The following is a 16,789-nucleotide window of genomic DNA, read 5'->3' as shown; positions in this document are numbered from 1 at the left end:
CTGGGTCAACCCAAAACAGGTTTTACATTCTTTGGATAGACTCTATTGATGGCCACCAGCGAGAAAAGCGCTGTGGTTATCAATGATGACAGTTTCCAGATTCATGGCTTATGATTGCAGGGTTCTGGAAGGCACTCTGGCCCAAGACTGTTGTTGAAATGACCAGATTAGCTGTTTTGGGGTTAAAAAAATATTCCTAAGCAGCTACAAATGAAGGCTCAAGGTATTAGACCTTAGTCTTGGCTCTGACTGAGCTGCAAACAAAGCAGCAGGAGAAAACTGCCAGGCCAATCCCAACCCTTTCATACAAATCTACCACTTACTCTGGCTCAGCTAGATTGTCTTGACAGCACAATCTGGGATGGTAAAAAATGTTCCTATATAGTCACAAGCAAAATTTACAGGCAATGGGTTAGTCACAAGACAGCAGTAGGTGCATAATGCTGCACTGATGCCCAGATGATCAAAAGCAAATGTGGACGCTACTAGAATCTGTGTTTGCTCCCATCTGATGATCAGAGCTGGCTAGAACTAGGAGTGACCTAGTGGTTAGGGTGGTGGACTTTGGTCCTGGGGAACTGAGGAACTGAGTTTGATTCCCACTTCAGGCACAGGCAGCTTAACCCTCCATTATCCCAGGTACAAATAAGTACCTGTATACAATATGTAAGCCGCATTGAGCCTGCCATGAGTGGGGAAAGCGCGGGGTACAAATGTAATAACAAAAAACAACAAAACAACCACGAAATGCATGCTAAACAGGGAATTACCTATTCCTCCCCAATGCTCAGCAGGCAGTGTGCGAAACAAGGGCGCTGCTCCTGTGCCAAACCCTACGTCAGCTCAGGCTTCTCCATCCCAACCTGGAAAGATGACCCTCCCCTCCCCCAACACAGCACCGGACACCCCCAGCCTCCTGACAGAGCACCCAACATCCCCAGCCCCACGATACAGCACATGACACTTCCATGGTGGTCTAGTGCTCAACACCCCCCCCCCCCCCCCCGACAGAGGCAAACCGGACACCCTCCCCCGCCCCCCCCCCCGACAGAGAGGGCTCTGGGGCTAGAGGTACGGTGAACCTCCAGCCCCCCCCCCCCCCCCCGGTGGTCTAGCGCCCCTCTTAAGCCCTCCCCCCCGATATACCTCTAATGACCAGGAGGGAGTAGCACTCCCTCCCTTCCTTCAGCACCGCCCTGTTCAGTGCATCCTGGGATGTGCTGGGGCTTCCCTAACATAAGGGAGTTTCTCCCTTTTATGGTAGGAAAGGCCCGCCCAGTGCATCCCATGATGCACTGGGCAGGGCGTCACCATTTTGGAGGCAGCGTTGAAGGAATGCTACTCCCTCCTCGTCGTTAGAAGTACAATGGGGGGGGGGGGGGGGGCGCTCAGGGGTGGCGTTGGACCTCCAGCTCCCGAGCCCTCTCTGTTGGGGGGGAGGGGGTTGGGGGAGCGCTAGACCACCTGGGAAGTGTCAGGTACTTTGTCGGGGGGGGGGGGGGGGGGGGGGGTCAGACCCTGTGTCAGGGTGGGATTGGAGGTCTTCAGCCCTGTTTGACGGGTCCAGGCTTTTTTCTCACAGTCCTCCTGCAGAAGTACCCCTATGATCAGAGCTAAAAGCATACTTAAATTTGCATGCTATTAACTCTCCCTTAGACTATTGCAACTTGCTTCTCACAGGTCTCCCACTTAGCCATCTCTCTCCTCTTCAATCTGTTCAAAATTCTGCTGCACGACTAATATTCTGCCAGGGTCGTTATGCTCTTATTAGCCCTCTCCTCAAGTCACTTCACTGGCTTCCTCTCCATTTCCGCATACAGTTCAAACTCCTCTTATTGACCTATAAGTGCATTCACTCTGCAGCTCCTCAGTACCTCTCCACTCTCATCTCTCCCTACATTCCTCCCCGGGAACTCCATTCACTGGGTAAATCTCTCTTATCTGCACCCTTCTCCTCCACTGCTAACTCCAGACGCCGTTCCTTTTATCTTGCTGCATCATATGCCTGGAATAGACTTCCTGAGCCGGTACGTCAAGCTCCATCTCTGACCGTCTTCAAATCTAAGCTAAAAGCCCACCTTTTTGATGCTGCTTTTAACTCCTAACCCTTGTTCAGAACCCTTATTTTATCATCCTCACTTTAATATTCCCTTATCTCTTGTTTGTTCTGTCTGTCTGTCCTAATTCGATTGTAAGCTCTGTCGAGCAGGGACTTTCTCTTCATGTTCAAGTGTACAGCACTGCGTACATCTAGTATCGCTATAGAAATCAATGATAAGTAGTAGAAGTAGTGGCATTAATGCCTTGCGTTGTTCCAGTGCTAATTTTAGAGTGCTGTTTGGAACAGCGCGGGGCTTCTGATCATCTGCCTCTGAGATATTCCAGTGTATATTATATCAAGAACAGCTGCTAATTGCTTAATGAACTTTACTGGGCTGAAATTGAAAACAACGACACTGTATCTATCATCACTACAAGAAAAGATTAAAATAGATATTATGAATAGAACTTCTACCCCCTCTACTTTAAAAACAAATTAATTAGGTACACTTTTTTTTTCACTTCATACATACTCATATGATATTTACTTACCTCTAAAGAAATTTTTCCAAACCAAGCAAAAAAGGAGCTATATACAGAACGTGCATATCCAGGGATGTTCCTGATGAGGACAAATGCTAATATCTAAAAAGAGAAAAGAATGTTATTAAAGACAAAAGGCACCAAAGAAATCCTTACCTGGACTTAGTTAAAACTATTGATATTGTACAATTAAAGACTGATTTTGAAATTAATAAAGAGATTTAAGCATGACATTTGCAGATGCATTATGAACTGGCTGAAGAAACTACACTTCACAAATAATAAATATATATATTGTAATTAGTGGATAGGTGGGGTTTCATAAGATTCTGTGATGGGCGGTAGGGAATGACACCGGGATAAAGTTTGTCCCCGTCCCATTCCTTTGGGTTCTGGCCCTGTCCCCGCCCCATCCCCTTGAGCTCTGTTCTCATCTACAGAACCTCGAACACTTATGATTTTATATGTACATCTTTTTATTAAAGAATAAAAAGGAACAATATGCTGTGCAACTGTTGTTTATAAATCACAAACAGAAAATAATAATAAGGAATTATAATAACCCCCACTATCCTCTACCCTTCCAACCCAAAAAACAGCTGACTTCTACTACCCCAAGGAATCCTAACCACCCTGTTAAAATGTCCAGGGGTACAAAATACAACCCGTTCTGTATGCCCTAGTGGGGAAGAAATATGCCCTAAGAAGCACTGGTATGATTTTTTAATCTGTGGATGAATTAGTCATCAACAATCTCAGGATTCATTCTAGCTCTCCTGTCTTCCGTAATCCTTCCCGCAATAGAAGATGTCTTCTTAGAAGTGCTGTAGCTGGAATGTATAGGATCCCCCATGCAAACTTTGCTAATTGTGGCCAGCATATTTGCTTGTTTTTCAAAAAAAAAATCAAAATATTGTTGCCTGCGTCACTCAAACATAAGTAACAGTTCAGTTCATTAACAGGCATCAAAGTTGAAAATAACATGGGGACAAAGTTTGTCCCTGTCTCAGGCTCTGTCCCCATCCCTGCCCCGTCCCCGCAGTTACCGTGGGTCCCCGTCCACATGTCACTCTCTACTGGGCAGCATTACTCCTGAATTAAATAGGACTTCCCTATGAGAAAAGGCTAAAGTGGCTAGGGCTCTTTAGTTTGGAGAAGAGACGGTCGAGGGAAGATACGACTGAGGTTTATAAAATACTGAGTGGAGTGGAACAGGTAGATGTAAAATGGTAGTTTACTCTTTCCAAAAATACTAGGACTAAGGGTCATGTAGTGAAGCCACTAAGTAGTAAATTTAAAACAAACCAAAGAAAATATTTCTTCACTCAATGTGTAATTAAACTCTGGAATTTATTGCTAAAGAATATGGTAAAAGCAGTTCGTTTAGCAAGGTTTAATAAAAGTTTGGATAATTTCCTACAAGAAAAGTCCATAAACCATTCTCAAGATGGATGTGGGATAAGCAACATAAAATCTGTTTTACTGTTTTGGTATCTTACCAGGTATCTGTGACCTGGACTGGCCACTGTTGACAGAATACTGGGCCTGATGAACCTTGTCTGTCCCAGTATGGCAATGCTTATGTTCTTATGCATTATAACCACTCACGGTCCGATGCACAAAGATTACCGTGTTGGCAACGTTTGCTTGAGACCCGCTGTACCCAGTCTAAAGCAAATATTATTTAGCATCTAATGCACAAAAGGCTTTTGCATGGTTTTAACCGTTTTCCATAACAGATACCAAGAATCCTATGCAAATGTACTACAACAAGCTCATTAGTCTTATAATGAGCATTCGTGTGATGCACAGAAAGGAGCACCTACCTTTAACATGTTAGATTTTACTGCAGGTCAGGAGCTATTGGAAGAGCCCTGACCTATGAAGTTTCCTTCTCCCTTCAGCCTCTGCCCCGACTACCTCCCAGCCTGGTACAGGGAGCCATCTCCTCCTTCCAGTGCTCTGCAGATCTCGGGAAATGATCATTCCTTCCTTTTTTCCCCCCCACGTCAGCAAATTCTCTCCTATTGCTTGCTGCTTCATACCTGTTCTTCACCTTTTGCCTCAGTCTACCTTGGTGGCAGGGCTGAAGAAAAAGTTCCACAAGGCTAGCCAGGTAAGAGCCACTAACCTGTGGGTGACTGACTTTTTTTTTTTTGAGGCCAGATCAATGGGCACCCCGAAACCAGGAAAGATGCCCTTGATTCCCAGGAAACAATCCTGTTCTGCACATGTGCTAAGCACCCAAGTCTTAAACAGCAACCAATGCACAAAGGAATTTCCATGCATCTCATCTGAATCCCATTCCCCCCTTTGGGCATTAGTCATTGTTTGTGATTCGGTAAGTTCTCGCACGGTGTCCTTTGTGCATTGGCGCCTGAGTAAGCTACAACCATCTTGCAGTTTGAATTCTGTGGAAGAGGCAGACAGCGGACTCCTATTCAGCATATGGGGAACACTGGTTGCTGGGACCTCTATTTTGGGAAGTGATCTGAAAGTAGGAACACTGAATTGTCACAATGTAAATACCCAGGACAACTCATTGATTTTGCAGGACATATATACTTTAGGCAAATGTGTAGACAAGATTTATTGAGGTTGAGTGTATAGTTATGCATTTGGGCTACAAGAATAGGCAGATACAATTTATTTTAAATGGGGCATTACTTGCAACCACTAGCCAGGGAAAAACTCTCGGTACATTAAATTAATAATAAAACAGGGAATGAGTGTACAAAAGTTAAGCAAAACAGCAGTCAAAGCTGAATGAGTATTAGTGTGCGCAAGATAGCAGGTTAACCCAAAGCATGAACAGGTCACCCTTCCAACGTAGACAGCATTTGTCAGACATAGGGAGTAGAGTTTTGAAAGCAACTCCATAGGTAAAACAGTGCTTTACATTTTGAAATGAGCTTTTATAAAACTATCTTCCCCTATATGTGGTAAAAATTAGAGCACCATGCCATTTTGCACATGGAAGAGAAGAGTGCAGTGGGAGTAGAACTGGACCAGAGCTGGAGCATGATTAAGAGCTATATGTACAGTTTTGCATATTTTCAAAGTATGCAATATTTTTATTCTGAAAAAGCATCTGCACACTGTCAGGTACAAGATATATGCAGGTAACCTATGGGATAAATTTCAAAGTTAAAGTATGCTCTGAAAATCTTACCACCTCCATGTAGTGAAAAGTATATGAATACTTTTCAACAATATGCGCAGTTATAAAATTACCCACTTAAGAGTGCCAGGTATGTGGCTTGGAGGAGCATGCCGAACTGGCAAGCCCAACGCCACATCCCGACGGCTTCCTGACACAGGGAGCCAGCCAATCGTCGAGATATGGGAACACGTGCACTCCCAGCTTGCGTAGATACGCCGCTACCACCACGAGGCACTTTGTAAACACCCGTGGGGCAGAGGCGAGCCCAAAGGGCAGCACACAATACTGAAAGTGCCGTGCACCCAGGCGGAATCTGAGATACTGTCTGTGAGCTGGCAGTATCGGGATGTGAGTGTATGCGTCCTTTAAATCCAGGGAACATAGCCAATCGTTTTTCTGAATCATTGGCAGAAGGGTGCCCAAGGAAAGCATCCTGAACTTTTCTTTGACCAGGAATTTGTTCAGGCCTCTCAGGTCTAGGATGGGACGCATCCCCCCTGTTTTCTTTTCCACAAGGAAGTACCTGGAATAGAATCCCTGCCCGGGTGGTACGGGCTCGACCGCATTGGCGCTGAGAAGGGCGGAGAGTTCCTCTGCAAGTACCTGCTTGTGATTGGAGCTGAAGGATTGAGCTCCTGGAGGACAATTTGGTGGCAGGGAGGCCAAATTCAGGGCATATCCGCACCGCACTATTTGGAGAACCCACTGGTCGGAGGTTATTAGAGGACACCTTTGGTGAAAAAGTTTTAACCTCCCCCCGACTGGCAGATCGTCCGGCACGGACACTTTGATGGCAGCTATGTTCCCGTGGATCCAGTCAAAAACCCGTCCCTGGTTTTTGCTGTGGAGGCGCCGGGGGCTGCTTAGGCGCATGCTGTTGACGGGAACGAGCGCGCTGGGACTGTCCTTGTGCCTGACGAGGCCTTCGGGCCGGCAGGGTGTACCTACGCTTGGGAAAAGCATAGGGCGCAGACTGCCGGGCCCGGGAAAAACGTCCACCTGCTGAGGTGGATGCTGAAGGTGCCCGGTGGGAGAGCTTGTCGAGGGCAGTTTCCCGCTGATGCTGCTCGACCTTCTCACCAAAAATATTATCCCCCCGGCAAGGGACGTTGGCCAGTCTCTGCTGGGTGCGGTTGTCCAGGTCAGAGGCACGCAGCCATGAGAGCCTGCGCATCACTATACCTTGGGCCGCAGCACGAGATGCCACGTCACAGGTGTCATATATACCCCTGGACAGGAACTTTCTGCACGCCTTCAGCTGCCTGACCACCTCCTGAAAAGGCCTGGAATGCTCCGGCGGGAGCTTGTCAACCAGGTCCGCCAGTTGCTTCACATTATTCCGCATGTGGATGCTCGTGTAGAGCTGGTAAGACTGGATGCGGGTCATGAGCATGGAAGATTGGTAGGCCTTCCTCCCAAACGAGTCCAGAGTGCGAGATTCCAGCCCCGGGGGCGCCGAGGTGGTATCCCTCGAACTCCGTGCCCTCTTGAGAGCAGAGTCCACGACCGCCGAGTCATGAGGCAATTGGGGCCGCATTAACTCTGGGTCCGAGTGGATTCTGTATTGGGACTCTGCTTTCTTGGGGATGGTGGGATTAGATAATGGTCTCACCCAGTTCCGAAGCAGTGTCTCTTTGAGGACATTGTGCAACGGTACCGTGGAGGACTCTCTAGGTGGTGATGGATAATCGAGGACCTCGAGCATCTCAGCCCTCAGCTCATCCACAGAGACCACGGGGAAGGGAATGCATATAGACATGTCCCTGACAAAGGAGGCAAAGGAGAGGCTCTCAGGAGGCGAGAGCTTTCTCTCGTGAAGGCGTGGGGTCAGAGGGAAGGCCCACAGACTCCTCTGAGGAGAAATATCTGGGGTCCTCCTCCTCCCCCCACGAGGCCTCTTCCTCGGTGTCGGACATAAGCTCGTGCAGATGAGTCCTCAACCGGGCCCGGCTCGACGTCGAGGCACAGAGGCCTCGGTGTCGTCGAGCGGTGGACTCCCGCGCCGGCGGGGATGAAGCTCCCTCCATCGACGTCGACTCCACCTGCGTGGCGTCGGCGTCCTCGGCACCGGGCTAGAGCTCGCCGGCGCCACAGTCAACGGCGCCGGCGCATCAGCCCTTCCAGGATCCCGGAAGGATGGCTCGGAGGCACTCGTCCAGGCCCGCTGCCGGGAAAGACGGGGGGGCCGGTAGAGGCGTCGGTGCCGGAAGCTGCTCGGGTCCAGGAGACTGCACCGAAGTGCTGGGACCCTGATGCGGCGGTACCTCTACTACAGAGGGGGACCTCTCCTCTCGACGCTGACGCTTTCTCGGCGTCGACTCCTCTCCGGCACCGGGGGCCGGATGCATCGATGGCGACCGATGACGGTGCTTCTTTGTTTTCTTGCGATGCCCGTCATCGGCGCTAGGTGGAATGCAGGAGGAGGAGGTCGATCCCCCTCGGCCTCGAGGGACCGGGTCCCGAGGGCCCTGTGTAGAGGGAGTGACTGGGGCCGATTGCCCACGCGGCCTCTCACCCCTGCCGTCACCGGAGGACCGGCGGGCCGACGGGACCTGTGCTCCTGGGGTCGATGCCATCGGTGCCGATTTCGCGGACATCGATACCGGTACCGAAGAACCGGCCGTCGATACCGATGCCGTCGAGGTCAACGTTGAGGGGCCGGCGCAAGTTCCAAAAAGACGGTCCCGAAGAACTTGCCTCGCTACTTGAGTCCGTTTCCAGAGACCAAGACACAAAGTACACGACTTGGTATCGTGCTCCGGCCCGAGGCACTGGAGGCACCAAGCGTGAGTGTCGGTCTGCGAGATAGGCCGGCCGCACCGACCACACTTCTTAAATCCACTCGGGACCTTCGAGGACATCGACGGAAAAATCGCATCGGCGAAATCAAAGTCGTCGATGGTGGCGGTAAAATCACACCTCGAAAAGAAATCGATCGCGCCGCCACAAGGCCGCAACGCGACGCCCCCGCTAAAAGACGAGGGAAAACAAGTACAGCGCGGTTTTTTTTTTTTTTTTCAGAAAAACTAAAGAGAAAACGCGGCAACGAAAATAAACGAAAAATAAATGAAGATTCGCGAACAACGCGATCCGGTTTCCGGGGCTGACAAAGAGAGAGACGAACACGTCTCTCTCCAGGCGCGGAAAAGAAAAGACTGAGCGGGAACGGTCATGCACGGGCGGGAAGACGGCCGCGCATGCGCGGTGGGCTTGCCCTGCGTGCGGGACCGCCCGCGAAGTTTTGTTCCGGTTGGTGGGGGCTGCCGTGGACGTCACCCAGTCGTGAGAACAAGCAGCCTGCTTGTCCTCGGAGAATGTCATGTGTCTAAGAGTTTGCTGCTGTTGATAAAGAATCAAACACTGAGTTTATTGTTTTAGTATACGTTACTACTATAAAATTACTATCTCCTGGTAACAATTAAACAAAAATATCTAAAATTTAAAACATGGTCAATTACCTGCACCACAGACACAGATGGATGCAGCTCATTGCATTCAGTTTTGTTTTTACAGCTACTAGCCCAGATTGAGTATGTCTGAAAGACAAAAATGGAAGACATGGAACCCATTGTATTTGTGCCATAGATTTTTCTTTAAAGATGTTTTATACAGGGTGGGTGGCTGGCAGATATCATTTCTACAACAGCTGTTGTCACAAGGAAACACAATAGACCACTCAGTCAGTTATACTTAAGGGCTTTAGGTTTTAACCAACATCAATAAAAATCTCCTGATGCAAAAAGTTAAAATAAAAGATAAACACTGGTAAAACACTGCTTGTCCTGGTACTGTCTCATCCCTATCCTGGCTTGTCTTGCATCTTGCACCTTATCTGTGCTAATGTCAAGCAAGTGGCTCATCAACACCAGCAGTACAAAAACACTGACAACTACTGATTTTTCAGTACTCTTAATTAGCTGGAAAAATCTAAATTTACAATTTATGAACAGCTAAGAACTGAAGCCCAGTTATAATTATAACTCTAAGATATTCTATTTACTAAGAAAATCCCAACCCCAACAGCTTGGCTTTTTTGAAGACTGTGCTATTTTAACCCAAAGAGAGATGGAGGAGTGAAGAGCAGGCTTGCACGGAACTGTACGAGTTAAGGGACTCTCCTGTTAATGGTATATATTGTATGTGTGTACCCATTACAGGTTAGGGAGAAAAATCCAGGTTACTCTCTTTTTTTTGTCTAATATGCTTATACAATATTCTCCATCTCAAAATCTTCACTCCTCCCAACAGAATCTCCTGGCTATTCCTTTTCACCTCCAACTCCGCTTAGATCATACTACAAATTCACGTTCAGTGTTATGGCACCAATACTTTGGAACTGTCTGCCCTTGGGCATTTACCTGGAAACCTCTTTAAAGAAATTTAGGGGCCTTTTTACAAAGGTGTGTAATGGCCTACGCGCATCCAGCACGCACCAAATCAGTATTACTGCCCAGCAACTCCAAATGTGGCGTGCGCCAAAAACACGCAGCAGAAAATAGTTTTCTATTTTCTACCATGGGAGCGTTCCTGGCAGTAATCGGCAGTTGGCGCACGCTGGACGGTTACCGCACGGGTAACTCGTGAGCCCTTACAGCTAAGTCACTGGGTGTTGTTAAGAGCTCAGGCCATAAATAGACGTGCACTGGTTTCCATTTTGCTGCACATCCATTTCCCAGCTCAACCTCCCCTTTCTTCCCCCCCAGACGCTGTTATGACTGGAGATGTGTGAGCCCTTGTGCCCCAACTGAGCACGGCGAAGAGGAGTGACACCGCACTCGGTCAGGCAGCCAGACAACCCCTAGCTTCACCTGCACTTAGCCACTGCCCCCCAGGAGTTGAGCCCCTGGGTTCGAGTGGCCGGCAGGACTTCCGGAACCAGCGGGGTTGCACGACCACTGAACAGACAGGTGGGCAAACAAACACAGTCCAGAGCCCGTAAATGGCAGAGCAAAGAATAGTCAGTAAACAGTCCAAGGTCAAGGCAGGCAGCAACACAACGCGTGGTCAGAAAGCAATCCAAGGTCAGGAACACAGGAAAACACTGGAACAGGTGAAGACCACAACCTCTACGCGAATAGAAGCCGAAGCATGGAAGGACTGGAAACAGGGCTTTAAATAGAGCAGGAATTAGGCTCAACCATGTGCAGCTGTTCCAAGATGGCCGCCCCCATCAGAGGAGATGCCCTTCACCCAAATATGGGCTTCCTTCCTGTTCTTGTATACAAGATGGCTGCCCCCTCCTGAGCTAGCCAAGATGGCTGCTGCTGGGTTAGGAAACAGAAACCGACCCATCCTGGAGAAGTGTAGCAGAGCGTAACAGACGCGGTGGAGAAATGGTCCAGCGCACGTCCAAAAGGACCCCTTAAAGACATACTTCAGCCAGGCTGTTCCTGTATTAGCTACCAGGCCCAGCGGCTTTCACTGGGTTGTGTCCTGTGCCTGTTTCATATGTTTATTACTATAATTATTTTTGGTTTTGCTATAAAAGGCATTTATTGCACTTTTTTGTAACCTATGCCTTTTTTGTTTCATTCTGTGGTTACTCACCCTTTTCTCTTAGCTTTAGTCGTACATCACTTTAATATACTTTATTTGATATAGTAATAGACAGAACTGACATGGGAGTTTCTTGACAAGAAGTGGGGATATCAAACTGCACAAACATTTGTGCCATAATTTCCAGATTTAGGAAAAGGAACAGCAGAGGATATAAGCTGATTATCTATTAGCTAGTTACCCACACAAAGACTACATCTGCTCCACATACTGCAATGGGACTTGCTTACCACATGCACTCTAGTTGAAATCTTTGAGGGCCATTTTCAAAGCATGGGTCTGCATATATTTTCATTTTGAAAACTTTCTTAAGGCTATATGGGAAAAAGCATATGCACACTCTTCTATGTGCCCATGCAGTTTACATGCCTAACGGCTCAATGCACTGAACTCAAAAAACACTAGCTCAACAGAGTCGGAAAAACCGATCAATGCTCAACACTAACAGCATGTAAATTATATGCATGCTGTTAATTTTAAGCATTGGTTGGTAAAGGGGTCCGAACTAGAGAGTTGCACGGGGACAGAAATCCAACCCGTCCCCACCCATCCCCACTGGAATCTAACCCATCCCCATCTGTCCCCGTAGGGAATCTGACCCGTCCCCGTCCGTCCCCGCAGGGAATCTAACCCGTCCCCATCCGTCCCCGCGGGGAATCTAACCTGTCCCCACAAGAATTTAATGGTACATTAAAAAAAAAAATTCCTGTCTGCTCTCTGGGTTCGAGCCACAGCACTGCAGGCAAGGAAGGAATGGAAGTTGGAACACTGTGGTGCGCACATGTAAGACTTCTCTGATTCACTGGCACTGTTTGCTAAGAGATCGCAAAATGCACAAGCTAGTAGGTCAGGTGACATCTGATGTTCATGCCTATGTCAGAGCTGAGGTCTGCGCATCAGCCCGGGAGCAGAGAGGATTAATAGTAACATAGTAAATGACAGCAGATAAAAACCGGAACGGTCCATCCAGTCTGCCCAACAGACATAATCATTATCAATTCATGATTAAATCAACAATGAATGTGATATTATATACTTGATTATGGTCTTTCTGTGGTGTTTCTGGGACATAGACCATAGAAGTCCGCCTGGCCCTACCTTTATGTTCCAACTGCTGGAGTTGACCTCGAAGCCCACTCCAGCCTATTCATCTTCTCATTTGCTGGACACAGACCTTAGAAGTCTGTCCAGCACTGTCCTCATGTTCCAGCCACTAAAGTTGCTGTCTAAGCCCTTTCCAGTCCATCTTAAACCAGATTGCCATATATGAGACACAGACCATACAGATCTCCCAGTATCAGCCCTAGTTCATCACAGCCAGAGCCGCCATCTAAGTGTCGCTCGATACATCCACACACATGCAGCCATTTAAGTTTAGTTTTTTGTATAGCTTCCATTTTCTAATTAGAGATCCTCTATGTTTATCCCATGCCTTTTTGAATTTCATCACCATTTGTATCTCTACCACCTCCTTAATGGAGACTTTCCGCATCTGTGCTGCTAAAGCAAGGAGGAGGAGACAGAACTCACGAAGTTGGTACTCAGTAGGTAAGAGGCTGGCACAAGTGCAGCATACACTTCCACGGGAACCCTGCAGGAACTGCTTCCATCCCCACGGGAACCCCACAGGAACTGCTTCCATCCCCATGGGAACCCCGCAGGAACTGCTTCCATCCCCACGGGATCCCCGCAGAACTGCTTCCGTCCCCATGGGAATCCCGCAGAACTGCCTCCGTCCCCGTGGGAATCCCACAATCCCCGTTCTTGTGCAAGTCTCTAGTCCGAACGTTCCTGGCAAAGCTCTTTTGGGTATGTCCAGTAACAATTGGACCCCCTGCCCCTCCCAAACTTTTCAAAGCTCCCTAGTGGTCCAGCAGACCCCCTACCAACCCCTCAGACCTGTAATAGGTCCCTGGTGATTCAGCAGACCCCTCCTGATCCTCCCAAAAGTTTAACAGGTCCTTTGTTGTCCAGCAGATCCTCTCCTGACCCCCCCCCCCAAACCTTTAACAGGTTTAGTGTAATCCCCGGTGGTCTAGTGTAATCCCCTCCCAAATACCTTAGAATTGGAGGTGGGAGCAACACCTACTCCCTCCTGCCTCAGAGCCTGCCCTTGTCAAAACGGCGGCGCCCAGCCCCTGTCTCATGCATGCTGGGATACATCAGGGAAGGGCTAAGTGCCTTATAAGGAGTTTTTTCCCTGGATAACTGTAGTTGATTAAGACGCTGCCAAGGAGGAGTTTGGAAGATCTGGCCTTTAATGGCCCTGAGGAATGATCTCCGAAACAGAGTACTCTGTCAGATGCCCAAACCAGTTTTTTGTGGGTGCAGCCTATATTGAATTTTCCTTGCTAATCACAAAAATATTTTCATATCTGGTTCTTTTATAGGTAAGGATTAGTTCTTTACATTTTATGTCAGAGGCTGAATCAGAGCCAACATAAGCATAGGGATGTTAGGCTGTCTGGCCAGGAGGGCGGGGCTCAACAGTGAAGAGGAAGGAAAAGCCCTCTCGGAGAATACAGCAGAGAGGCCCTGGGAGGACAGAAGCCACCCTGCAGTGTAGCTCTCCCGTTTATTTGTAAGCTACCAGAACCTGGCTGCAGTAGGCCAAGCTTTAATTTTAGCTTTACAAGAATCCTGCTCTTGAGGTCTGGCTGGAGCCAGACCTGTATTTATACAGTTACTTGCCAGGTTGTATGTACTGTGGGTTTGAGACTCATCAGCTACAGACCTGTGTGAAATTTGCCTCTGAAATTAAAGAGATTTCCCCCCCCCCCCCCCCCAATATTCAAAAAACATTTAATCGGCCAGGAATAGCACCTGGCTGGTTAAATGGCACTAAAATGGCTATCCAGTGATATTCAGCAGGGGATAGCTGGCTTCCACTTAGTGGCTAGGAGATAACCGGCTATATTGTGAGATATAGCCAGCTATCCCTGAATATTCAGTGCATAGCTGGCTATTTTAAGCTGATACACTGGGCTGCTTAAACAGCTGGAATATCTTTGGCTAGTTTAAACTTAAACCGGATATCTCCTAATAGCAGCTTAGCCAGTTAAGTTTAAACTGACCAAAAATAAACTGGATACTCAATGCTGGTCACCGGAAATGGCCCAGCATTCAATATCCGGGCTGACCACCGACTACAGGAGTTAGCAGGGCTCCCTCCCCTATATTCTTTATTTACTGTACCTGTGAGGTAACAGGGTTCAAGCCTCCCAATCCAACCTCGCTCACACTATCACAGACCCTTAGATGTTCCGTGGGCAGGATCAGCACTTGTGTGTATTAGATAAAATACATGAATATGTGTGTTTGTACCTGCACATACACACACAAAGTTACTCCGGTCTCAAAGTTTTTGGTTATCCTATTTAACGATGGCCCACAGGGGTACTATAAATGCCTTCCCTGTATAGGCACCCACTTATAAAATTGCACTCATGGAGAATCATTTCACAACTTCGCACATAGTGGATGAGGCTGGTATGCACAGAAAAGTGGACGTTTTACAAATGGAAAATACATCAACACTTTTCTTTTAAAAATGTGCAACGCAAAACAAATGTAAAACACATATATTAGTATCTGCTCAGATCAAGCATAAATATACGCATGTACATCTGCTGGTTACATACATATTTGGTTGATATTCAAAATTATTTAACCGGCCACTGACTGGTTAAATTACTCATTCAGGACTGTCCATTAATTTTCAGCGACACTTAATTGGTTATCACCACTGAAAATTAGCGGTTAGCACCTAAGAGAAAGCTGGCTATTTTGGGGGTGTTCCAGGTAACCACATAAAACACAGTCCTATCTTTATGTGGCAACCTATGGCCACTTAAGTTCTGAATATTGACTTAACTAGCCATGTGTTAGCCAGTGTTGCATAAACTGGGTATTTAATTCCAAAGTCTGGACAAGGCCTGACAATAAATATCCAGGAATAATGCTGGCAGCGGTCTGTAAAATGTTCACTGCTGCTGGCTGAATATTTACTCCATATACTTTTACATTTTATAACTACACATTTAAACCCAACACTATGCCCTGAGAATGCCCACTTTATATACATATAAATATATGCATACAATTGTTTCCATATATACTTTTATCTGTGCATGTGGTGGTGAATTTTAATACTCTACATATAAAATTTGGTTTTATGCTTAGAAAGTGTTTATAAACATTACCTCGTAAGAATCTAAAAATGGTGGTATTTTCAGCTCCTCATGATCTAGTTTAATTTTTATGTGCCCAATATAAAAGTTGAAGGTGAAAATAGCATACCAGATTTATATAGTCTATTGACAAATTTATTAAATGACTATAACATGCAGAGGATTAAAACACAATGCTTGACAAGACTTGTTTCGACCTTGCCACAGGCCTCCTCTATAAATTTATCAACGAACGTGTGGGACCATTTACCTTCTTGGACCCAATAAGTGAATGATACATACCTGTAGCAGGTGTTCTCCGAGGACAGCAGGCTGATTGTTCTCACGACTGGGTGACGTACACGTCAGCCCCCACCAACCGGAACAAAACTTCGCGGGCGGTCCCGCACGCAGGGCACGCCCACCGCGCATGCGCGGCCGTCTTCCCGCCCATCCGTGACCGTTCCCGCTCAGTTGAATGACAAGCAAAAATGATGAAACGCAACTCCAAAGGGGAGGAGGGAGGGAAGGTGAGAACAATCAGCCTGCTGTCCTCGGAGAACACCTGCTACAGGTATGTATCATTCACTTTCTCAGAGGACAAGCAGGCTGCTTGTTCTCACGACTGGGGTATCCCTAGCTCTCAGGCTCACTCAAAACAAGAACCCAGGTCAATTTAACCTCGCAACGGCGAGGGAACAACAGAAAATTGACCTACGAAGAACAACTAACTGAGAGTGCAGCCTGACCAGAATAAATTCGGGTCCTGGAGGGTGGAGTTGGATTTAAACCCCAAACAGATTCTGCAGCACCGACTGCCCGAACCGACTGTCACGTCGGGTATCCTGCTGGAGGCAGTAATGTGATGTGAATGTGTGGACAGATGACCACGTCGCAGCCTTGCAAATCTCAATAGTGGCTGACTTCAAGTGAGCCACCGACGCTGCCATGGCTCTGACACTATGAGCCGTGACATGGCCCTCTAGATTCAGCCCAGCCTGGGCATAAGTGAAGGAAATGCAATCTGCTAGCCAATTGGAGATGGTGCGTTTCCCGACAGCGACCCCTATCCTGTTAGGGTCGAAAGAAACAAACAATTAGGCGGACTGTCTGTGGGGCTGTGTCCGCTCCAAGTAGAAGGCCAATGCTCTCTTGCAGTCCAATGTGTGCAACTGACGTTCAGCAGGGCGAGTATGCGGCCTGGGAAAGAATGTTGGCAAGACAACTGACTGGTTAAGATGGAACTCCGACACCACCTTCGGCAGGAACTTAGGGTGAGTGCGAAGCACTACTCTGTTGTGATGAAATTTGGTATACG

General features: G+C 47.6%; 1 protein-coding gene across 1 annotated transcript in view; it reads right to left on the bottom strand.

Annotated features, from left to right (window-relative positions):
* CASD1 (CAS1 domain containing 1) overlaps positions 1 to 16,789 on the bottom strand; it is a 163,794-nt gene that overhangs the window by 2,781 nt on the left and 144,224 nt on the right. The window contains exons 16-17 of the mRNA XM_030200634.1: positions 9,205 to 9,282; positions 2,593 to 2,685 (exon numbers count right to left, since the gene is read on the bottom strand). Coding sequence (XP_030056494.1) covers positions 2,593 to 2,685; positions 9,205 to 9,282 — 171 coding nt within the window. The remainder of the gene's footprint in view (positions 1 to 2,592; positions 2,686 to 9,204; positions 9,283 to 16,789) is intronic.

Source organism: Microcaecilia unicolor, chromosome 1, assembly GCF_901765095.1.
Source record: "Microcaecilia unicolor chromosome 1, aMicUni1.1, whole genome shotgun sequence".
NCBI classification, from domain to species: Eukaryota; Metazoa; Chordata; class Amphibia; order Gymnophiona; family Siphonopidae; genus Microcaecilia; species Microcaecilia unicolor.
This window is presented reverse-complemented; position numbering and strand designations above follow the sequence as displayed.